General features: G+C 45.5%; 1 protein-coding gene across 1 annotated transcript in view; it reads right to left on the reverse strand.

Annotated features, from left to right (window-relative positions):
- Positions 1–2,076: 2,076 nt before the first annotated feature.
- Positions 2,077–25,944, reverse strand: part of LOC124789484 (TWiK family of potassium channels protein 7) — a 467,723-nt gene continuing 443,855 nt past the window's right edge. The window contains exon 6 of the mRNA XM_047256863.1: positions 2,077–3,075. Coding sequence (XP_047112819.1) covers positions 2,953–3,075 — 123 coding nt within the window. The 3' untranslated portion in view covers positions 2,077–2,952. The remainder of the gene's footprint in view (positions 3,076–25,944) is intronic.

Below are 25,944 nucleotides of genomic sequence, written 5' to 3' on the forward strand. Positions count from 1 at the left end.
GCGACCGTAGCAGTCGCGCGGTTCCGGACTGATACGGTCGCAGGTTCGAATCCTGCCTCGGGCATGGATGTGTGTGATGTCCTTAGGTTAGTTAGGTTTAAGTAGTTCTAAGTCTAGGGGACTGATGACCTCAGATGTTAAGTCCCATAGTGCTCAGAGCCATTTGAACCATTTTGAAGCGGACTGAAGCTCCTAGAACCGCTTGGCCACAGCGGCCGGCTTCACTGAAGTAAATTCTATTTTAACAGCCGTCGAAGACTCTTAAAAAATTACATTACTAGATGGAAGACATAAAATAAAAATAGCTCCTACTATACCACCGTAGATAAGAAATTTCCGTATGTTAACCCTATAGAAAAATACTCTCCATTTTGAGAGTGATTGCAGGCTTCAGGATCGACTATGACCCCATCTCAGAGTTTGTGAGTCTTCTTTTAACCATGGTTAAGAATTTACATATATAGTGTTTCAAAGTCTTCGTGACAGATCACGGCGTGGGGAACATCTTTTGTTAGAGACAAAATGTTCGCTGACGCTTCCCGGCGTCTGTTAACTGACTGAGTTCACCGGCTCTAGAAGAGACGAGATTTCGTTGATTTAGAGGTGCTGGAACTGCATATTAATGTCCCAGTGAATTGATCGAGTGAATTTCAACAAGAAAATCTGAAGGATGAGTTTCTGTAAGCAGAGAAAGATATTTCAAGTTAATCGGGAACTCCAATTTTGTCCTTTCATGCATAGCAGATGACTGGACTATAGGCAGCACATACTGTATACTCTGTATGCACGTCGCAGGTTCACTATGTCCTGCCGCTTCTCAGGGGCATAGCCAATAATACAAGACACCAAGCATCGCTGGGAGGCGTCTGCGGATATTTGGTCTCTCACAGAGTTCGTTCCCATGACGTGAACTGTCACCCCTAGATGTCTGATGCAAGGTCTTTTAAATACCCCGTATATAGCAGTTGCGACGCAAAAATGAAGGGTAGAGGAGGGAAATTAATAGAAAGGGTGGCGGGGCACCGTGGCTTCGATACTCAAAGATATCTTGGTGTCACTATCATCATCAAAACCTTTGGAATTGTTTTCTGTTGTATGATGTATGTAGAATATCTAAAATATGGCACAGAAAGAGTATAACAGCAATATGTTGGAGTCTTCGGGTAACTCGGCTAAATGTAGAGTGACGAAGGAAGTTCGCTGCCTGTTACGTCGTTGATATCTGGATCACTGGATGTAGAGCATTAGCTCAGTTGGACAATGACTGGAGAGGGAATCGACTGTGGCTTTGTTGATAGATCTATCCCAACATCCTGCCAAAGTGAATTTCGGAAATTTAAATCGTGATGACCGAAGGGCGATTTGGACCAACATTGAGGACGCTCTGGTAAGATAACGCATTTTGTAGAAAGAAAATAACTAAGCACTTAAACACACCTTGCACTTTCTGAATATTGTATCTCACTGGAAGAAGTTAATGTTAACTATAGAAATAATGAAGAATTATGATGCAAAGATGCTGAGATAAAATCTTGAAATAAATTTAGTTCTTAAAATTCATATTTCATTATATCCTTCAGATAAATAAATAGATCACCCCTCCTGCCCCCTGTCTCTCCCGATATTACGATAGTTATTAACATGAATTAAATTTTTTTAATTTGTAGTACAGCGCGCTTGCCTCTGCCTTCTGTGGTAACATTTGTCTCATTACCGAAATGTTGTGCTTCCTCACAGCGAAATTTCTCGCAGTATATTAAAGTTTACGTTGACATGTGGATGGAAAAACTCATCTTTTTGTACAGTGAGGCTTGTTTTTGCCTACAATCAGTAAGTCAATTTCTTCTAATACTGAACAGTTACATAGTTTTTTCTGGATGTTCCGTTTTTCTGTAAAATATTAACATTTAATGACTTCTTCAGTTTCGAAAGCACTTTTGAAGACGCCTTAAATTTTCCGTGAGTCAAGTTTTATTTGAGAATGTCTCACAGCGGACTTCATGACAATTTAAGGAAAAGGCTAGTTTTCAGTACTTCTTTATTACCTATAAATTAAATAATAGAATTGGAGCACAATTGCAGTTTTATTGTTTTCATGTTTTAATAGTGGGTGATATGAGTTGTGGTATTGTAAAAAATAATATTAACAGTGTAATAACCTCACCATTACACTATTAATATCACTCTGTCGTTCACGATTAATGGGAAGACGATCGTAGTCTGTCATCATGTTTGTTGGATATTCATTGAATATCTTGCCATTTTTTCACTTTCACTTGAGGATAATACTGTGGGAAACCCATCACGACTCCAAATTTACTTACGCTAGAAATTTTATCACGTCATATAACTGTTTCTACCATAGTCAGTAAACCCTTCATGAGAAGTAACCTGATGAAGATGCCCGCAGAAGTGACCGAAGCACTGCAAGGTTCTACGCAATGACGCCGGAACGCAATCAGAAGAGTTTTCTTCAATTGCTCTCAGGAAATCAAAAGCCACGGGCATAGAGGAAAAGTTCTCCTTTTCTTGACGCCACGGTACAAGCATCTTACAGCTGTCAAAGATTACACGTGTATTGCCCCACTCGAGTGTACAAGATTTCCTCGAAGGTGGGTGGACTACACGGCTCAGGGAGTTCCGACAAAGTGCGTTATCTGTGACTTCGTGTAAACATGTACCGATGTTGTAAGTACAAGATATGATAAATGTTCGCAGAAACGCGTAGAACACGACGCGTTACAACATATGACGTGCCGGCAAGTAATCTAACACTCGAATCTTTGTGCTCTGACAGTACCAAAACGACAGTCCGCACCGCAAGTGTCAATTGCAGCGAAGGCCGAGACGTTACGCAACAGCGAGCGCTGCAGTGCTGCGCCCCGTGGCCGGAAGTGGAGACGCGGCAGCAGGTCAACGGTGGCTGGCTATGTAGGCTTGGGGGCGCAGACACTAGACAGTCGACTCGTAGATGACGATGACCGGCGGCTGGTGCTGCGGCCGCGCCAGATCGCGCAGCACCACGGCCATCGCCTGCTCCCACTCGGCACGCTCCTTTGCACCTTTCTCGCCGCCCTGTGAACACAGCATATAGCCTCGGTTATAGCAGTAGCAGTAGCAGCAGCAGTTGCAGTAGTACTACAAGTAGTATTAAGCTTATCACTTATGGATGTTACAGAACCTATGACGGTGTACTAAATACAGAATTAAGGGAATACGTGTATCAACGCCCGGTATTTTAAATCTGTTCTGATACAGGTAGTACCTATCGTCTTATTTGCATGGCTTGATATCTTCAGTTTCAATGTAGGCAACAAAGTCACTGGCCATCTGTTGGCCGTGTTATGATTACAGTGTCAGATGATCCTTCAGAAGGAAGTGAGTACTTGTGTCCCAGTGATATCTTGTAAGGTACACAGATGGCAGTTGTCATTTGTGGATGTTGTAAAAAATGGTTCAAATGGCTCTGAGCACTATGAGACTCAACATCTTGGGTCATAAGTCCCCTAGAACTTAGAACTACTTAAACCTAACTAACCGAAGGACATCACACACACCCATGCCCGAGGCAGGATTCGAACCTGCGACCGTAGCAGTCCCGCGGTTCCAGACTGCAGCGCCAGAACCGCTAGACCACCGCGGCCGGCGTGGATGTTGTATTCAACCAAGCACATGCAATGCGGCATCTTAATGCAGTGCAAGCTGAAAAACCGGTATTTTTTATCCAGAACGTATGAACATTCGGTTGTGTTGCTAAAGATGCGAATGCCTCTTAATGCATAGGTTGTGGACGCACTACAGGAAGACAGGTCACTACATAAGACGAGTTGGACAAGGTCGCTGACGCATTACAGCCCCACACGATATCTGGGTAGCGTTGTATGCATACCATCAGAGCACTGCAGGACGATCTCAGAAGGACCATCGCGCCGATCAGACGATGAGTTATGAGAAAGTACTGTACGACCCAGACGTCCTGTTCGAGTATTTCATTTGACATGACATCATCTTGTAGCTCGCTTTCAGCTCTGTCATTCCCATGTCAACTGGCAACTTCATCACTAGCGAAAAGTGTTATTCACAGATGGGTCCACATATCCTCTGATGCAAGGTGGCGGTTGTGTTCGCGTGTGGAGACCCATGGTGAGCAGTACCTGCCAAATGTTCGGCCAAGTTGTAGGACAGCCATATGGATCTTATGCAAGTCTGCAGGCTTTCGTGGCCGTTGTTACTGAAGTTAAAATCTTCTGGATTATTGGGCCGCGTCACGTTTTTTCTAAAATGTTCGACGTTTCGACCCCTCTGCTGGGATCTTCCTCAGGATCTTTTGGTGTCCACTACTGCTAGAACACTGTCAGAGACGACTGTCGCGCCCACTTATAAAGGGGGAGTTCTCTGGCGTTAGTGCTGGAGAAGTGATAGTATTGGTCAAAATTCATATGGCTACCATTAGTGGGCCATAGTCATAGGCTAATAATCCCGCTCTGATGCAGAAAAAGGGGCGTTGGTAGCTCATCTCCTGTGGATACCATTGGCGGTCAATCGTCATTGGATAGAAAGGCACTATTCCACACTAATGCTGGAGAAGGGTTATTGGTTGAAATGCCTGCTACCGCTATAGTCAATGATTGGTCGTCATCAGTGACTAGATTCCAAACAGACAGAGCAAGGGAGGGACAATGTTTACCCAAAATATTATTGTCCGCCGAGGTGACTTGCAGCGCGTTGTTTATGCCGCTCACACAACGCGGCCGCATATTTACTTCCTTGATGGCGGGGAGCCACGATGCCCGAAGCACACAGCCGTCCTCCCTATTGAAATTAGATGCATTCTTAGAAATTTCAACCGCTTCTCGGACCTTTCTTCTACAAATGTTTGTTTCCTTAGCCAGTACACGTACGTTATTAAAATCGATGTCAGAGCCACAGTTTTCGTAATGTTCCGCTACTGCCGATTTTGCACTTTGTTTTAGCCGTTCGTGTCCCTTAATGCGTTCTTTAACAGTTCTTCCTGTTTCGCCTATATGCACTTTGCCGCAGCCACATGACACTTGATAGACGCCTGCATTGTGGAGGTAATCAGGTGCATCCGTTTTCCGTCGTTGTCCATGACTGCTTCACTGCCAGGCAGTCCACCGAACAGATCCTGCTGGACCATGTGCTGGTTCCTGCATACTGTGGTGACCCGGAATTCCTACTAATGCTAGGGCCTATGTGGCTGATGTCAGCAGAGATGTCTTGCGAAGCTTGGACACTCAAGTTACAGAATGGCTGGCGGTGAGTCCTGACAAACTCCATGATCCATATGTGAGGCATTCTATAAAGACGTGTCCGTGGTCGTCCTGTTCCACCACAGACTCCCCAAGAACTCTCATGAGCTTTCATTGAAAAATGGAAACGAATACCACAGGGTGACCTACGCAGACTTATAAAGGGCATGCCACGTAGATGTAAGGCGATAATAAACGCTCAAGGAGGGCATATGCATTATTCAAGCTCACAAAGTCCAATGAAAAGCATCCAGAAAAACAGGATGTATGATAGTTTCCACTTTGTTTTCGACAACTGTCAGACATTTAAATTCTTTTTAATGCAACGATCGAGGATGTAATGTTTTGTTGTGTACTTCACTTGTGAACTATAAAGCTATAATTTGGCAACATTCTCAATCCTCAACCTGTTGTTCAGAGGAGTATGTTAGACACCCAAAGTCTTGTTCCTCTAATTCTTTTGAGCAGTTTATAAATCCAGAAAACTGCCATCGCTCACTCACATTTTTGAAATACACAGCCTGACAAAAAACTGAAGCATCCAGAAGATATGCTCGGATACCAGTGTAACTTTGTACATAAACACGCCATTGGCAGGTATGTTAGATAATGGTTGAGATTGTATTTCTCTGTGATGGGTGTGCGTAAGTGTTGTTTGCGTTGTTAACACGCCTTGTAGGGTATGTACGAGGCATGAAAGTCAGACGTTGAGTGATCACTGTGAACGTTACGGTGATTCTGCGTATTCCTGTAAGACAGATTTATCAGCATTTGACATACAGTGAAAGGGGAGTCATTGTGGCACTCCACTTGGCCACTTGGTCGGATAGTGGAATATCTAGATTCGTGGGGCACTCGGATGTGACAGTGGCCCTAGGTTGGACTGGATGGGAACGTCATGGCAGGCATACTCATCATCTAGTTTCTAGTCGACACCGTTTTGTACACCAGTCACACCGTAATCCGTCCACATTTGCGCCTGTCATCCGAGAAAAGGACTGTAATGCACTCCTTGTCAAATTCTCTGTCACCCCACACCATTATTAGTCGAAAAACACTGCGGTTGGAGTGGTGCCATGACAGGAAAGACGAACTGCTGATGAATGGTGTTCCACTGTGTTCAGCAATGTTTAGCGGCTCTGCACTACCCCAGATAGCCGTCGTCGGCGATATAGCGGCGACGTGTGGGGAGTGCCCATTCTTCCAATGTTTTGGAGAGGCACAGTGGTGTTACTCCTGGTGCCGTGGTTCCGGGAGTCATCAGCCATGACGTCAGGTCACGAATGGTAATGACTGAGGGAGCGGAACTTTTTTTTTTTTTGTTTGTGGTTTTAGGGCGCAAAAACTTCTATGGTCATTAGCGCCCAGCCCGTGACGTAGGAAACAGGAAAAAAACGAAATTTAAAATCAGCAGCAATGGGAACAAGGTCATAAAATTTGAGAAACTAAAGGCAGAAGGAATGCTTAAAAATCCACTATAGAAAGGGGTTGGTTGTCCCAAAAAAAAAGCTTCAAATGACTGACGTCATTTCACTGTCACTAATAAACTGTAGAACGCGGTCAGCTGAGCGCGTGTCATCTGCTAAAATCGACGATAGATCAGGCGATAGCTGTAGACGGGAGCGTAACGGATTAAAATAGGGGCATTCAATTAAAAGGTGTCTGACCGTCCACAGCTGAGAGCAATGGGGACAGAGTGGGGGAGGATCACCGCTTAAAAGATGTCGATGGCTAAAAAGACAGTGCCCTATCCGGAGTCTAGCTAAAATTACCTCCTCCCGACGACGCGTTCGGGAGGAAGAGGTCCAAGCGCAAGGAAGGGCTTTCACTTCCCGCAATTTATTATGGGGAAGTGTTGACCAATGCGCATGCCATAAATGAGCAACTTGGCGACATAAACCGCTCCGTAGATCGGTAAACGGAAGAGACTGAATAGCTGGCCGAGGAAGAGAGACTGCAGCCTTGGCCGCTATATCGGCCGCCTCATTCCCACAGATACCAGCGTGTCCCGGGAGCCAGAGGAACGCCACTGAGACGCCCCCCAGGTGGAGCAAGCGCAGACAGTCCTGAATCCGGTGGACCAGAGGGTGCACAGGGTAAAGAGCTTGGAGACTTAGGAGAGAGCTGAGAGAATCTGAGCAGATTACGTACTGTATCCGCTGATGGCGGCGGATGTAGTGGACAGCCTGGAGAACAGCGTAAAGCTCCGCAGTATAAACCGAACACTGGTCGGGAAGCCGAAAGTGATTTGGGGTGTCGCCAACAATATAGGCACTCCCTACACCTAACGATGTTTTCGAGCCGTCGGTGTAAATAAATGTGGCTTCCGTCAGTTGTGCACATAGAGCAGCAAATGCCCGACGGTAGACAAATGTAGGGGTACCATCCTTGGGAAATTTACATAGGTCTCTGAGCAAGTCGATCCGGGGATGGAGCCAAGGCGGTGCTGTACCCCAAGTTGTCAAGAAGGTTTTAGGAAAGCGGAAGGAGAGAGAATGGAGCAGTTGACGGAAGCGGACTCCCGGGGGTAGTAGGGAGGAGGAGCGGCCTGCATACCCGACATCAAAGGAGGCGTCGAAAAAAAGGTCATGGGCTGGATTAGCAGGCATGGAAGACAGATGGCTAGCATAACGACTCAGAAGGACTGCCCGCCGATTGGACAGCGGAGGTTCAGCAGTCTCAGCATAAAGGCTTTCCACAGGGCTGGTGTAAAAAGCTCCAGACACTAAACGTAATCCACGGTGGTGGATAGAGTCGAGACGCCGAAGAATAGACGGCCGAGCAGAGGAGTAGACTATGCTTCCATAATCCAATTTCGAGCGCACTAAGGCGCGATAGAGGCGGAGAAGGACCACTCGGTCCGCTCCCCAGGAGGTACCATTCAGGACACGGAGGGTGTTAAGGGAACGCAGACAGCGAGCCGAAAGATAGGAAACGTGGGAGGACCAGCACAGTTTTCTGTCAAACATAAGACCCAAGAATTTAGCGACGTCGGAAAACGGAAGGTTGACAGGACCTAGATGTAAGGAGGGCGGAAGAAACTCCTTACGTCGCCAAAAATTAACACAAACCGTCTTACTGGGTGAGAAACGGAAGCCGGTTTCGATGCTCCACGAGTGGAGGCGATCGAGACATCCTTGAAGACGTCTTTCAAGCAGGCTGGTCCGTTGAGAGCTGTAGTAGATCGCAAAATCGTCCACAAAGAGGGAGCCCGAGACATCAGGAAGGAGACAATCCATAATTGGATTAATGGCGATGGCAAACAGTACAACACTCAGCACGGAGCCCTGGGGTACCCCGTTTTCTTGGGAGAAAGTACGGGAGAGAGTAGTGGTCACCCGCACCCTAAATGTGCGCTCCGCCATAAATTCGCGAAGAAAAAGGGGCAGCCGGCCTCGAAAGCCCCAAGAGAACAGTGTGCGGAGGATGCCTGTCCTCCAACAGGTATCGTATGCTCTCTCCAGATCAAAAAATGTTGCTACCGTTTGGCGTTTCCAGAGAAAATTGTTCATAATATAAGTGGAGAGAGCAACAAGATGGTCAACGGCAGAACGATGCTTTCGGAATCCGCATTGGGCTGGTGTTAAAAGACTGTGGGATTCCAGCCACCAAGCTAAACGGTAATTCACCATACGCTCCAAAACCTTACAGACACTACTCGTGAGAGAAATGGGGCGATAGCTAGAGGGGAGATGTTTGTCCTTTCCAGGTTTCGGAACGGGAACGACAATAGCTTCCCGCCATCGCCTGGGAAAGGTACTGTCGGTCCAAATTCGATTATAAATGCGAAGGAGGTAACGCAGGCTATGGGTTGATAAATGCAGCAACATTTGGACATGGATACCATCCGGTCCTGGGGCGGAGGAGCGAGAAGGAGAGAGGGCATGTTGGAGTTCCCGCATGGAGAAAACAGTATTGTAGCTTTCGTGATTTTGAGAGGAGAAAGCAAGACGTCGCACTTCCGCTGCACGTTTCTTCGGGAGAAACGCTGGCGGGTAATTTGAAGAGCTCGAAATCTCAGCAAAGTGCTGACCCAATGAGTTAGAAATTGCGACGGGGTCCACTAAGGTATCATGCGCGACAGTGAGCCCAGAGACCGGGGAGAAACTAGGCGCGCCTGAGAACCGTCGAAGCCGACTCCAAACTTCCGAGGAGGGAGTGAAGCTGTTAAATGAGCTAATAAAGAATTTCCAGCTTGCCTTCTTGCTATCGCGGATGACGCGACGGCATCGCGCACGGAGCTGCTTATATCGGATACAGTTGGCCAAAGTTGGATGGTGACGGAAAATGCGAGGAGCACGTCGCCGCTCACGTATTGCGTCACGGCATGCCTCGTTCCACCAAGGAACTGGGGGGCGCCGGGGCAATTCGGAGGTGCGTGGTATTGAACGTTCCGCAGCTGTGAGAATAACGTCGGTAACATGTGTGACCTCATCGTCGACGCTGGGAAAGCGACGGTCATCGAATGTCGCTAGAGACGAAAAAAGTGTCCAATCGGCTTGGGCAAACTTCCAGCGTCGCGAGCGCATATATGGCAGTTGAGGCTGCAGTCTAAGAACACATGGAAAGTGGTCACTCGAGTGGGTATCATCAAGGGCGAACCATTCGAAGCGCCGAGCTAGCGGAACAGTACCGACCGCAAGGTCCAAAGGAGATAAATTTGTCGTGGAGGCAGACAAAAATGTGGGGACCCCAGTGTTGAGGCAGACTAGATCCGCTTGGTGGAAAACGTCTAGCAATAGTGAGCCACGTGGACAAGGATGTGGAGATCCCCAAAGCGGGTGGTGGGCATTGAAGTCCCCAACCAGCAAATAGGGGGGTGGAAGCTGATCAAGAAGATGAAGGAGATCAGCTCGTGCCATTGGTGTGGACGATGGAATGTATACCGTACAAAGAGAGAACGTGTATCCAGAAAGGGAAAGACGGACGGCGACAGCTTGGAAGGAACTGTTTAAGGGGATTTGGTGATAATGGAGAGTATCGTGGAGCAGAATCATGAGTCCTCCATGGGCTGGAGTGCCTTCAACAGAGGGGAGATCATATCGGACAGACTGAAAATGAGGGAGAACAAAGTGGTCATGGGGACGCAGCTTTGTTTCCTGAAGACAGAAGATGACCGGCGAGTAGGATCGTAAGAGGATCGACAATTCATCCCGATTGGCTCGAATGCCGCGGATATTCCAGTGGATAATGGACATAGGGTGAACAGAAAATGGAGGAACGTGACCAAGGGTGCTGTCAACTCAACGACTGCTCAGAGCTTGCGACAGACAGCATGGAATGGCATTCAGTCGAAGGCAGAAGATCCTGATCCATAGGTTGGTCAGGAGCAGCTCCTGCCACCAACGATCGGCCAGTTGACCGGCCACCAGCAGTGCGCCTCGGCGACACAGAAGACGGCCGAGGGCGATTTCCGCCAGGTGGTGCTGTAGATGGGACACGCCTTGGCGGAGAAGGAGAGGAACTGTGTTTCTTCGTAGCCTTCTTGGAAGTATGATGTTTAGATGAATGAGGAACCGATGGTTGTGAAGTTGCGGTACGTAAAAACTCTTCACGAGAATGCTCTTTTTTCGAAGACTTGGCGTCTGACTTTTGGGCTCGAGATTTAGCAGAACCCGACGAAGGGTGAGCCATAGAGTGGGCAGGCGAAAGTGGTGAGGTTGAACGGGCGATCTTTGCGCTGGCCGATCTGACGACCGTGGTACTAAAAGTGAGGTCGCAAGTCTGCGTGGCCGCCTCCTTTGTTGGCCGAGGAGAAGCAAGGACAGTGCTGTATTTTCCTTTCTGAGGCACAGTGGGCTGTCGACTGGCGAGTAACTTTCGAGCAGCAAAGGTCGACACCTTTTCCTTCACTCTTATTTCCTGGATGAGTTTTTCGTCCTTAAAAACGGGGCAATCTCGAGAGGAAGCAGCGTGGTCACCCATACAGTTGATGCAGCGAGGGGATGGAGGTGGACAAGCACCCTCATGGGCATCCTTGCCACACGTAACACATTTGGCCGGATTGGAACAGGACTGGCTGGTGTGATTGAACCGCTGACATCGATAGCAACGCGTAGGGTTTGGGACATAAGGGCGAACGGAAAGTATCTCATAGCCTGCTTTGATTTTCGATGGGAGTTGAACTTTGTCAAATGTCAAGAAGACAGTGCGGGTTGGAATGATGTTCGAGTCAACCCTTTTCATAACCCGATGAACAGCCGTGACGCCCTGGTCAGACAGGTAGTGCTGAATTTCTTCGTCAGACAATCCATCGAGGGAGCGTGTATAAACGACTCCACGCGAGGAATTTAAGGTACGGTGCGGTTCCATCCGGACAGGGAAGGTGTGGAGCAGAGAAGTACGCAGCAATTTTTGAGCCTGGAGGGCACTGTGTGTTTCTAACAACAGGGTGCCATTCCGTAATCTGGAACAAGACTTTACAGGACCCGGAATTGCGTCGACACCTTTCTGAATAATGAAAGGGTTGACCGTGGAAAAGTCGTGACCTTCGTCAGACCGAGAAACAACAAGGAACTGTGGCAACGAAGGAAGAACCGTCTGTGGCTGAGACTCAGTGAACTTACGTTTGTGAGCAGACATAGTGGAAGGTGAGGAAACCATTGCGGAAGAATCCCCCATGATTACCGGCGTCTCCGATGGCGCGCTCCTCCCTTGTGGGGGCCCTCACCGAGGGCACACCCGCCTTAGGTGATTGTTCACACCTCAGGTCACACCTCCCGACAAACGGACGGAGGGACCAATCGGCACTTTCGGAAGGTATCAGCTCGGTAATCACCCCTCCCTGGGCCTGGCCGTTACCAGGGGGTACGTACGTGTCCTACCTGTCTACCCGGGGCGGGGAATTACGCGTTACCCCGTCACCGGCTACGCATGGAAGTGCGTGGGTCGGCCTTCAGACACGCACAGGGAGGAAGAAAGAGACAGGGAAAGGAAAGAAGAGAGGTCTCAAACGCCGCAGCGGAGAAAAGGGTAAAGAGAAGAGGTAAGGAAAAGAGAAGGACGAAGAAAGATGAAGACATACAAGCAAGGAAGGCGAAGAGTGCGGTACATTTACAAGCGTCCGTCTCCGGACGTAGGCACAAACCATACTCCCAGAGGGGGAGAAAGGGAAGGAAAGAGCCAGAGGTGAGGGGGGGGGGCGAAGATGGGGAATGGGGAAGGATACGGAAAGGGAAGGTATGCAGCCCGGAAAGGAAGGAAGGCCACATTAGCTCGGGGTCCCGTGCTCGCTACACACGTATCCACAAAAGAGTTGTGGATCGCCTGGGGGGGGGGGGGGGGAGCGGAACTGTGTAGCATAATGGTACGTCATAGACATCCTTCGTCCCCATTTGTTATCTCATACAAAAACATCACGATGCCATTTTTCAAACGAACCATCCTCATCCACACATGGCACATGTCTCCTATGAACTGTCTCCGTAGGTACTTCCTTGTCCAGCAAGATCCACAGATCTGTCCCCGATAGATCATTTTTTGGACCAGCTCTGATCTCAACTCCATCCTAGTGCCAGTATCCATGACATCGATGGCCATTTACAACAGTTGCGGGAGAGGCTAAACTACACTCTACCGAACCGAATCGGTACATACATCCAGGGCAGAGGTGGTGCAGTGTCGTACTGATGTGTTGTTTCCTTCTGACAAGTTATTTGTGAACTTGACTTTATATAGTAATCACTGATATAACATCAAATACTGTGTTAGCCCATGAAGTCTATTTCGTTTCCCCCTTCCTTTCTGGGTGCTTCACTTTTTTGTCAGGCTCTGGATTAGTTTATTCCTATAAACTAGTTTTAGAGTCTATTTAGGCTTATCTTCAGGTTGAACTTCCATCTGCCCCATCGGAAGATGAGCCTAAAAAGGTCCAAAAACTGAATAATGGATGTAAAGAAATATTTTGAAAAGTTACTGGTTGCAGTTCCCTTTCTTATGCAAAAGCAGCAGCAGTAGTAATAGTAGTAGTAGTAGTAGTAGTAGTAGTTGTTGTTGTTGTTGTTGTTGTTGTAGCAGTTTTATTCATCCGTAGACCACTTTAACAAGTATATTGGCCGTGCCTTGCCATTACAACTTAAGAACAATAAAAAAAAACATAATTTACACACTAACAGGTCAAGTTTCACAAGGATGAGACAAGAAGTCGGCTGTGGTCTTATGGCTTGTAACAGCCGACAACTCGCCTGAAGTAATTCACAGAATCCAAGGAAAACGTAGAACAGGATCGCCAATTGAAGACAGAAGCCTCCATCCACCGATGGTAAGGGCAGTCTGTTTAAAACCAAGCAACCTCATTCGGTTGATCCGAAGCGTACAATATTGTTTGTAAACAAGTTTTTTAATAATTTAAAAAGCTATTGCTTCAGTGTTCACTCATTTCTCATTACCAATGACTGTAGACATTACACACATTATTTCAGACAGTAACAATATGCACACTGCTAGGTGGCATTAGGACCACAGCGATGATGCGTGGTTTCCATTTGTTTTGTACAGCAACTTCCCATTTGCTAGCAGGAAAAAAGAGACACCGTGACAACATAACTAGTGATGTGCTGAGGTCGAAAAGTGGTCACCGCGCTAGTATCATACATTCCAGAACTTTGAGGGGAAGGTTTTCCATAAAAAATGTCAGAACGTTATGTGAAATGATAGACGTTAATTATTATTATTATTATTATTATTATTATTATTATTATTATTATTATTAGTAGTAGTAGTAGTAGTAGTAGTAGTAGTAGTAGTAATAGTAGTAGTAGTACATATTCCTTGTTAGTAAATACTGTTTTGACTTTTACGTTTATTTTTTCGTGGTAAATGTAGTGTGAGTTCGAGCTAAAAGTTTCATGGTCACGGAGAAATCTGTTTGTACAGTAATTGTCAAGGCAATTTTGATGTGTCTAACTGACCGGAAAATATACTCACTTAATGTCGTTAGTACTCCCAGTGCTCTGACTGGAATTCACAATGAGGTCGACTACATTTTGTTACTGTTCTTATTTTTATTCTCTGCAGTTTGAAAACTGTGATGATATGCGAAATTGTTTCGAAGAACAGAACCCCATAGCTGAGCTCCGAGGGTGCGTATGAATAGTATGTAACTAAAACATTCTGACTGTTACGCACTGATGACAAAACTGTAAAACCATCACATGCTAATGACAACCAGCAGACAGCGACACGCTGACGTTGGGTCCGTAAATTGAGGTCCGTAAATTACGGAAAAATCTCACCAAACACATTCAGAATCAGTCACCTTCAGAGTAATGTTACTGTATACTATCTGTACCTAGCCAAGAATTGCTGTGGCTCTGTCTTCTCCTACTTCACCTCCTCCCCCCCCCCCCCCCTCTCTCTCTCTCTCCCCTTGTCCTAGAGCTCCCTCTGGTCCCCATCTCTCTGTCCATCGCCTCCTTCCCCTTTTCTCTGTACATCTTTTCCTTCCTCCCCTCGCTTTCCATATCCTCCTGCCCCCCTCCTCCCCTCTCTGGCCATTTCCTTCATTCCGTCCTCTATGACTATTCCCTCCCACCTTTCTCTCTGACCTTGTATCTTGTCTATTGCTGTTTGCAAATTCAGACCGAAATAAATCGGTCGAGTACTTGTTTTGAATGTTGGTAACAATGTTACCCTTTATGCCTGGATGTTCATTATAACGCAATAACGTTTCCTCTCTCTCTATGGAAATGGCAGAAATGAGAATGTTAAGGTGGATGAGTGGGGTGACACGAAAGGATAGACTAAGGAATGAGTATATCAGGGGAACAGTGAAAGTGGGGCCCATAAGGAAGAATATCCAAGAAAGTAGGCTAAGATGGTGTGGACATGCGCAGAGAAGAGGGGAGTACTACGTAGGGAAAAGAATTGAAGACCTAGATATCGAAGGACGAAGGAGAAGAGGAAGACCGAAACTGAGATGGAAGGACAGGGTAGCAGGGTAACTACGGGAGGAAGGATGGCTCAGAGAAGAAGCACTGGACAGGCATTTATGGAAGAGAAGGATCCAGAAAAGCAACAACCCCACATGACGTGGGAAATATATTGTACTATAAAACATGCACGTACTCCAATGCAACGTTGTGTTAAATTTCGAATTAATCGATGAAGAACTTTCGAAGATTTAAGATTTTGAATAAACGAACGTCTACATTTTTATTGATATAGAAAGCTATACAAATGTCATGTTTGGTGCTTTACTCAGTATGATGTGTCTCGGAAAGGGGGCAAGTAGCAGGTACTCCGCTGCTCGCCGGGTTTCAGATACTGGAACGGCAGAAATCGATTACAATTTTTTTGTTTTTAATATTAAGGTATGTGCACCGTCCGTCCAAAAAGTTGCGAGACCAATTTTATTCTTGGCTTATAGGCGTAGTAGCTACAGCGGCGGCTTGAAACAACTGTAAACGCCAGATGTGCAATCGACCAGTCAGTTGTGAGCAGACGGTGGTAAGTAGTGCTCCAACGCTTATGTGTCACTAATCATAATGGAGAAACATCTGTAAATAAAGTGCTCAAGACATTCTCCAGAGTGTTTTGAAGAATAGAAAAGTGTGTACAAAGTCTGCCCTGCACCCTGACTTCCGAACAAAAACGACGACCCGTGGACGCCTGCCGCAACTTAATAGAAATGCCAAACGCAGACAATTATTCTGGGGAAAAAAATCATAACCGATGACGAGACTTGGTGTTACCGATACCGCACTACCACAAAACGACACAAATCACAGAAATTCACGTAAATGATCAAAGCTTTGATAACGTAAGCAACATTCACCTCAATATGACGTAAGACTTGAAAAACATCCGAAAGAAGGAGTTTTCTAACAGTTTCACGTGGTTGTATGAGCGCTCTGAGCGGTGAACTCTGAGTGGGGGGGGGGGTTGTGTCGAACGCCTGAGGCATTGAAACCACCACCTTAACTTTTCTCTACTTTTTATTAACGCAGTCCCAAAACTTTTCACGTTGGTGCGATATATCTAAATCTACATCTATACTCCGAAATTCACTGCATGGTGTGTGGCGATGGGTACTTCTGGTATCACTCCACCATCATTTCGCCATTTCCTGTTGCATTTGCGAATGGTGCAAGGGAAGAACAACAGAGAGTAAACCTCCACAATGGAGGAGAAGCAGTCATCAATCACGGCGCTTCACCATTTACCACGCGTTAGGTGTACCCTTGCCTTCCTCCGGCTTTAGAGCCGGCCGGAGTGGCCGAGCGGTTAAAGGCGCTACAGTCTGGAACCGCGCGACCGCTACGGTCGCAGGTTCGAATCCTGCCTCGGGCATGGATGTTTGTGATGTCCTTAGGTTAGCTAGGTTTAAGTAGTTCTAAGTTCTAGGGGACTTATGACCACAGCAGTTGAGTCCCATAGCGCTCAGAGCCATTTGAACCATTTGAACCGGCTTTAGAGTGAACTTACCCAGCCAATAAGGGTAGGGGGGGGGTTTCCGGATTAATGTGGACGCCGAATGACAAAGAAACTCTGTTGTTCTCACATTAACAAATATTTCGAGAGGTGAAATAAGTGATGAACGATGTAATAATATCAAGTCAGACCGAAGATTGAAAGCCATATCTTTAGATTCGCAGTTTGGCACTTAAGCACGGATGAGAAAACCCTTTAGTTCGACGTCACAAAAGGCCAAACGTATTCAATGAACACGACGCCCCACATATTGTCTATCATACAACTTCAACAGGGTACGGCGCTGGAGGTATCCAATGGTCAGCACAGCTTAAGGCTACGGAGAGCAATTGAACTGGTTAGTCGCGAGTAACAACAGTGCTGCAGTGCCGGTGGTGTTGATACAAAACAGAGCTTGACAAATATAAACAAAGGAAACATTGCATTATATGTGCAACAACAATTGCCGAAGTTGACATTTCGTCGGAAAGGAACCCAAGGAATTTCCCAGAGTGAGAAAGAAGTGGCAGATGAAATATTATCGCTTCTGCAAGTTGAGTTAGTGGAATGTGTGGTGTCTTACACGCTCGACTGTGCGGACAACGTACATAAGGAGTACGGTATGACGATACGTGCTTAACAATTGAAAGTGATACCGAAACAGGTGTCGAGCCATTCATCATTCTTGTCGGACAGGGAGTCACAAATCCCGTCTCCAGTGTATCGTAGTAAAGGACAATCGTTGTTCAAGTAGCGGACACTAAACATAATTACGTACGGGAAGATCATCCGTAGCATATGAAAAAAAAAAGTTTATGAACAAATTTCGAATAAGTCGCAGCAACAAGATCGTGTACTGCTAAGAAAAAGTACAGATATTCCAGGGAGGACAAGACGCGCTTATTGCAAAAACTGTTTTGGTGCGTTTCGAGGATGCTCGATACAATTTACAGGATGTGCATGACAGTGGCCTATTACGTTATGCACATCAAACTGTGCGCGACATAGAGTACCGTGATTTCAATGGAAACAGTGGATGGTTGCGTAACTTCAAATAGTGCGACAACAAGTAGAAATACAAACAATTGCAGCAGCCAGACATGACCTTGAAGCAACAGACTCGCTCATACATGCGAGACTGGAGGGCCAGATTGATATTCTCAAAGACGAGAATAACAAGCTGTCCGTCCAATTAGAGGAGTTCAGGCTAGAAAATTTTACACTAAAAAGAGACAACCAAGAACTACAGAAAGAACTGGATGAGGCAAAAACAATTAAACCAGAGACAATACTCCCAGCAATACCAACATTCGCCAGTATCACCAAATCCCAACCGAAATCCAAAGAAACACTAAAAATAGAACACGCCAAAGCAAAACAAGCGACAACACTCTTCATCACCTCGACAGAAAATAAGGACCCAAAAACTGTGCGACAAACCCTTACACAGAAACTTGACCCAAAAAAGGACAAGATAAAAATTAAGGCAGTCAAAACTACAGCAACAGCTGTCATAGTTGAGACTGCAACACAGGACGACTGTAAAAAACTGCTCGAGTCAGCAAAGAACATTAACACAATCAAGTGCGAGCCACCACGGAAGAGACGACCGCTAGTGATCATACACCACGTGCCAGACACAATCAGCGACAAAGACTTTCTTGAAAGCCTCTATGAACTGAACCTTAGTGAGGAAGTTGAGAAAGAGGCTTTCCTGAAAGAGACAAAAATCAAATTCCGAACAGGACCAAGAGGGCGGGGATACAATCATCAAGTTATTGAAGTCACGCCGAATCTGCACAAAATTTTGACAAAACGGGATAGAGTCTATATAGATTTCCAGTCTCTAACTGTCAAAAATTTCGCCCAAGTCCCCACCTGCTACAAGTGCTGTGATATTGGACACACCACAAAGCAGTGTAAAGACACCGAAATCACGTGCTCCAATTGCAAAGGGAAGGGCCACATAAGAAATCAGTGCAAACTAGCAGAACAAGACATCTGCATCCCCTGCAGAATCCGAGGCAAATTGTGTGCCAGACGAAGAGGTCTTGATTGTCAAACACATAAATTCCTCCAAGATCGACTGCTACAGAGCTTCGATTATGGAGAATGAAAGCAGCCCAACACTGCCCCAATCAAGAATGCAAAAAACGAACTATAAATCACCATCGACTATTAATCGAAACCACCAAAGAGCTATAAGCTGGCGCAGGCAGATGGGACTGCTTCCCACTCACCCCACACACACAGACGATATCCCATCTCTTCAAGGTATGCACGCATTACATGACAGTTATATAAATACCATGGACTTCATCGACGACATGGTACTTAATGGAGCTATACATTATAACATAGCCAAACAACTTAAAAAACAGATGCAATACTGGGTCAGCTACCAGCAATCACTGCAGGCAAGAATTGACGAGCTGGAATTTGAAGTGCTATACAATCCACACAGCAACACCGATCGAATACAAAACAATAGCACACAAACAAACACGAACACAGACAAGTCTGTAAACCTAAACAAACACACGGAAAACGAACAAATGGACAATACACAGAAATCTCACGCAACACCTGATTATGCCAAAGCTAGCAGCGAAGAAAGAGTAAATGACAACACACCAAAAAGGTATAATACAAAAAGATGTATAGGACATATAAAACCAGTGAATTTTGTATCTGGAGGGATAATTAACCCTGCAGATCATACACAACAACGCATAACACCTCAACAACATAATGAAACACAACAGATGACCGGATGTAACGAGACATATAAGAAAAAGGTAGTAGTCCTTGACACAAACCTACTTACGGGTAATCACGATAGTGACGATGAGTGTACAGATAGTGATAGCAAAAAGAAAGGTGACGACAGTGCAATAGGTAGTGTAAACATAAGAAAAAGTAAAGGTGAAAGAAGAAGAGCCGCAGGTAACAGCTCATCAGCCTCACCACCATTGAAGACGGAACAAGACACCACACCGGTGACATCTGCACTTCGAGATAAATATAGCGGAATCATCCCATATGTAGAAAAAGAGCAGAAGAGAAAAGTCGGCCAAACACCATGGCATGCTGACTACAACAATGTAGAACTAAACTTAAGACTAAGTAGGCTAGAATATAAGGATACTTTCATCACAGCACAAAGACTGCTAACCAGACTACTTCACCCATTAGGCAGCTATGTATGCTTCCCGACCACTGAACAATCTGACAGAATGACTTTAAAGACCGCAAACATACCTACAGACCCAGCAGAGCTAGAAAAATTAGTCATACTAGCGTGTAGTCGGAGGGGGGAAACATATAACCCACACCAAGTGTACAAGGACCAAGTGAGGGCACATGGCAGAACTGACTTTGACTACTCGCAAACAGGACACAAATTCTACTTTCATGTGAAACACCCATGAAAATAATACAACTTAATGCTAATAGAAGCACACTCGTTAGTGCAGAACTGCCGCGAGTAGCTCTGGACTTGCAGGCGGATATTCTTTGCCTGCAAGAACCTTATGTGACAACCCAGGGAAACTTAACTAACCTACCCTGGGACGCTGTCACAATCTCAGACAGACGAAACTACAAGGCTGCCATAGTTGTCCTCAACAAAACTTTAAATATCACTAAGATTACGCAGCTATGTAACAGTCATCTGGCCACAGCAGAAATAACTAAGGGTCGAGACACATGGGTGGTCTCATCACTATACGCACAGTACAGTGACGACATAGAGCCATACCTACATATGATACAAGACATTGCTCAATACTCTAGAAATAAGAACCTAATTATATGTGCAGATATCAACGCTAAATCCACACTATGGCACTCGGACAGAACGGACGACAGAGGACGGAAAGTCAACGACGTCATACAGGAGACACAACTACATATTATAAATGAAGACGGACCTACACCTACATACAGAGGTCCAGGCGGATCTGCCACCAAAATCGATATTACTCTGTCGAATGACAGAACATTAGGACGACTGCAAAGATGGACCATACACGACTCTCTGACCACAAGTGATCACAACATAATAGAAATAAGTCTCACAACAAACAATTATCGCACCACACACAATACAACACACTTCAACTTTAAAAGAGCGAATTGGGACAGACTACAACAAATTGTTCAAAATGAGAATATATACAACATACAGGGAAGCGTGGACTACAGAGCACACAAACTGACACAAATCATCCAAACAGCACAAGAAACAGCAATACCTACGCACACACACAGCAAACAACGGGAAACACCATGGTCAGACGAATTAACCAGACTCAAACGTGACATGACAAGGAAACGAAAACTATACCAGAGGACATGGATACAAAGAGACAAACTACTGAGACTAGCTGCATATAGGGAAGCCAAAGAACTCTTCAAAAAGACATTATTTCAGACCAGGAAACAACATTGGGAGAGCTACTTGACCACACACACACAACAGAATATCTGGGGGGAACAATACAAGATCCTGACAGAAAAAATAAAGACCCCATTGGCATTAAGCACGCTACGGCAGGAAGACGGCACAATGACAGTGGGATGGAGAAACACAGCACAATATCTGCTGAACAAACTCCTCCCGGAAGATGCCACAGACTCAGACACACAGGAACAGATCACACTCAGACAAGAACTTCATGAACAGTATAACACCGACGCCGTCACCTGTCCCTTTGCGCACGAGGAAGTTGCGGTAGCGATAAGAGAGCTAAAGAATAAAAAAGCACCTGGACCCGACAGGATCCATGCAGAAGTGCTTAAGAGGCTAGCACCACAGATCACCCCATACTTAACAGAACTACTAAACGACGCCTTAAGGCTAGGCCGTGTACCGACAGTCTGGAAAACCTCAAATGCAGTCATCATACGAAAATCATCAGACAGAGACCAATCAGATCCGAAATCCTACAGACCAATATGCCTCATAAACACCATGGCAAAAATCCAAGAGAGGCTACTGTGTGACCGCTTGCAGGCTCACAGAACCCTACTTGGAATGAATCCCCACCAGTTTGGATTTCGGAAAGGGAAAAGCATCGATGATGCAATAAACAGAGCTTTAGAAATCACACAAAACACAGATAAAACATACTCTTTGGCAATCATGATAGACATCGCAGGAGCATTTGACAACCTGTGGTGGCCAGCACTGTTTCTGAGGTTACGCCAGATGGAAGTACCCGCAGCCCTATACAACAGTCTTTTAGACTACTGCAGAGACAGAATAGTGGAATGGCGCGTGGGCAACCGGAAGGTAATAAGGAAAATTACCAAGGGATGTCCGCAGGGATCGATCTGTGGACCCATCTTCTGGGACATAATTTTTGAACCTCTCCTGCAACTGCTGGAGGAGGATATGAGGACAGACGGTGCTGTCGCCTATGCAGATGACCTACTGGTGGTCATCTCAGCAAATACAAGAGCCCAGCTAGAGGAGAAGGCGAGTGGCACACTGCAGACAATAACACAATTGTGCAACGCAAACAAACTCAAGATAGCGGGCAACAAAACAACATACACACTGCTCAAAGGGCAACTCAGACGCAATCCATCTATTAAAATACAGAACAACAACATAAAGAGAATGACGGTAACCCGCTACTTGGGCGTATACATAGATGAGAAGCTGAACTTCCATGAACATATCAGAATAACAACAAACAAGGCAGAAAAATTACTACATAAACTGGCAAGGATTAATTCAGGACAATACAGACTTCCTCTGTCAGTCACACGAACTTACCACTGCGCACTCTTCGAATCAGTGCTAAGCTTTGCGGCCAGTACATGGGCGCACAGACTCAACCTCGTCACAAACAGAACAGCGGTTAGGCGAGGGCAGAGAAGCGTCCTTCTGCGACTATCGGGAGCCTTCGGCACTACATCAGTTGAAGCACTGTGTGTCGTGCTAGGAATTTTCCCGATAGATATCACAATCAAATATCGGGCCGCTCTGTACTGGTTAAAGATGGGTAGACTAGACCAGGTCAACATATTGACTGGTTCCCCGCTGAACAATAAGCGGGACCTCAAAAAATGGAAAATCGACACATGGCAACAGGAATGGGGCACAAGTGATAAGGGACGGAGAGTCTATACATTTTTTCCGAACATAACGGAAAGATTAAGAATGAAACATGCCGATCCTAGCCGCGGCATGGTGCATTTCTTGACTGGCCACGGACCTTATCCCACGCACTTAAATCGCGTGAGTCTTAGAGACACATCAACTTGTACATGTGGAGGTATGGGAACCCCCGAACACACAATCCTATTCTGCGGGAAATACGGACAGCACAGGAACACACCTGGGATACAACACTTACAGACAGAGGAACACATATACGACGCGATCAGAACACCTGAACTTTGGGACATACTGAACGCACTAACAGACAAAATTTCTGACGAATGCCACAAAGAATACAGGAACAGAAGACCACACAGACAATAAACCTATATGCAGCACCCAGACAGGCACCATAGTGTGGAAGAACTAAACTAAGTCTCAATATAAAACAACTGACATGCAATAGACTTACATAAGTAGACCTAAAACTGACAATAGATTAATGTATAAAATTAGACACAAACAGTGTCGGCGCACCGTCGCAATTGCCATCAGCTACCACGGCACTCTAAACCTGTATACAAGTAACCAGACAGAACATAAATAGAGATATCAAACGCCACAACTAGAATAGAATAGAACTTCCTAGGCTAAGGTTAGGGGACTGAGGATCAGAGGCTTGAAGATAAATCCCAAGACGCTCATCCTCAGTCCCCTACGGTGGTGAGACTATCATCTCTTCCTTTCCTATCGTCTTTTCTCCTCTTCAGACTAAACTATTCCTTGTATTTCCTTCTTCCAATTCAAAATTAATTTTTGTAAAATTTTTGTTAAATCGGTTTTGGGAAAGCTGCCAAAAAAAAAAAAAAAAAAAAAAAAAAAAAAAAAAAAAAAAAAAAAAAAAAAAAAAAAAAGCACAGACCCGCCTCCACGTGGCGGGACACGGGCAACGGTGCGACCGGATGCGGGAACTGGTGTGAGTTGAGTTTCATCAACTACATCACAGTCCGCACACCGGTCGTAGCGGCCAAGTGGTCAAAATAGACCCACCTTAAGCACTTAGGTGGTGGGTCGTAAAATCAGGGCGGCAAGTGAAAAAAAAAAAAAAAAAAAAAAAAAAAAGTGCTAGAGAACGGGAAGGCATGAGATAACGAAATTTCAAACAAAGCACCAACTTGGCGATGCACAGCCAACCTCGGAAGCGCCTGAAAATTTGTAGATGATGTAAACAAACTTATCCTATCTTCCAGTAAGAAATTTTTTATCAACTCCGACCAACCGGGATTTCAAGCAGAAATGCATATGAAAGGAAGCCTAAAATTTAGAAGTTCCAAGAGAGTTGCAGCAAGTTCAACTAACATGAATGCCTTAACGCATTCGTATACAGTTATACCGACTGTTAATATGGATGGTAAACTGGCTGGGAAGTTGTTTATTGTGCTGCTAGAAGTTGGAGGTGCTCTGCCCCCTAATATTCTTACTCGTGTGCGTGATCTTGCAGAGGCAATAAATATTTACATTACAGCAAGCAAGAGTGGGAAAATGAGCGTAAGAGAATTACAACTATGATACAAGCACTGCTTTTGGGGAACAGCTGGTCGAAATAACTTGTCCTAGCTCGATTCCTGACCTGCGAATAAAAATCGTAATCCTTTAGTTCAAACTATCCCTCTAGAAAAATGCGTGACATTGCAATTCATACCACCTGGAACCGCTGGACTAATACAGCTTCTGCACGTTTGTTTTTCCGTGCCTATCTGCAGCTAAGCCTTGAAGGATAACCATTTTCACGATAATCTCTGCGACAGACTGTTTCACATTAGTCTGAATGCCATCACATTACATCTGTTTTCATCATGTCGTTAGACTAATATGATTCAATATGCATTCTTTAAGAGTGGACACCTGGCTGAACATAATGCGCGGTTTTTAACTCCCAAGAAGTTCGCTTTTGATGTTGCGTACGTCTGTGATCACTGTGGCGCGCCGTTTCCCATTCGATATTCATGGTGCAAGTCAGTGGTTTGCTTTGAACATTTCATGAATGTCGACGAAGTCCGTTGGTGAAGTGTGATACTTACATTCTGTAGAAAGTTGATCTCTGCATCTCTCGGGCACTCATTTTCTGTCGTTTTCCTGATGCACGTTGTGAGTCATTAGCAACCGCTGTTTTTCCTGTCCTAATTGTTAACACAACACTTCCAGTAAGCCTTTCTAAAGATTGAACTTGCGACCTCGCACTCAACAGGTCCCCACCGAGCTAAGAGTTCTAATTCCTCCGCTTTTCTCGTTGTGGTCATTTTACTACGCGTATGTTGGAGGAAGTAAAATGTTGCCTGAATCTTCTTGGAACGTAATCGCCAGAGTTTGAGCAGTAAACCTGTACGTGATGCGTAAGAAACCTCCCGCAGCGTCTGTCCTTGGAGATCGTTGAGCACCTCCTCGACGCTTTCGCACTTAGCGAACGATCACGCGATGAAACGCGCTGCTGTTCGTTGCATCTTATCTCTCTCTTCTGTTAATTCAACCTTGAAATGGTCCAGCACTAATGAGTAAAAGAAAAGGATAAATTGCACAAGTGTTTATTACAAATATTATCTTTTTTCTCTAAGAAGAGCAAGACTGTATCGACTGAGCTGCAGTCTGCCGTCGCCGCAACAACGGAATGATACCACTGCGTACTGAACACAAAAGGATTCATATGAAAGTCGTTTGTATGCGAGGAGGTAAACCAAATTTGTATTTTTCGACACTTCCCACAACAGGGAATACTGGAATGTGGAGGGTCGAGAACTGCACAGTAAACTTCAGATCAATGGAGGATGGTTCTCTTCGCGTACCAGTTCACTTCCAAGGGTGACACGAGAGTGACTTCGATCGAAGGAGAAGCCTAAGGAATAGCATTTATCAAACGTCCCTGAACGGAGTGTATTTAGACAAGCACAACCTGTGGGGTGGTATGTTTCTGAGTGGGCGTGCAGATTTTCGAGCCTTTCTTTGTAATAATGTGACTGCTCAAGTCTAAGGAGGTGATGGCGTACCTGCTACGTGCGTGCGCTGTATTGCTCCTCATGCTTATCACGCTTAATGTGCACGTCATTTATTTTACACTAAGCTGAGACGAACACTTTGTACATCTCAGACATCTTACAA

This window comes from Schistocerca piceifrons, chromosome 3, assembly GCF_021461385.2.
Source record: "Schistocerca piceifrons isolate TAMUIC-IGC-003096 chromosome 3, iqSchPice1.1, whole genome shotgun sequence".
Taxonomy (NCBI): Eukaryota; Metazoa; Arthropoda; class Insecta; order Orthoptera; family Acrididae; genus Schistocerca; species Schistocerca piceifrons.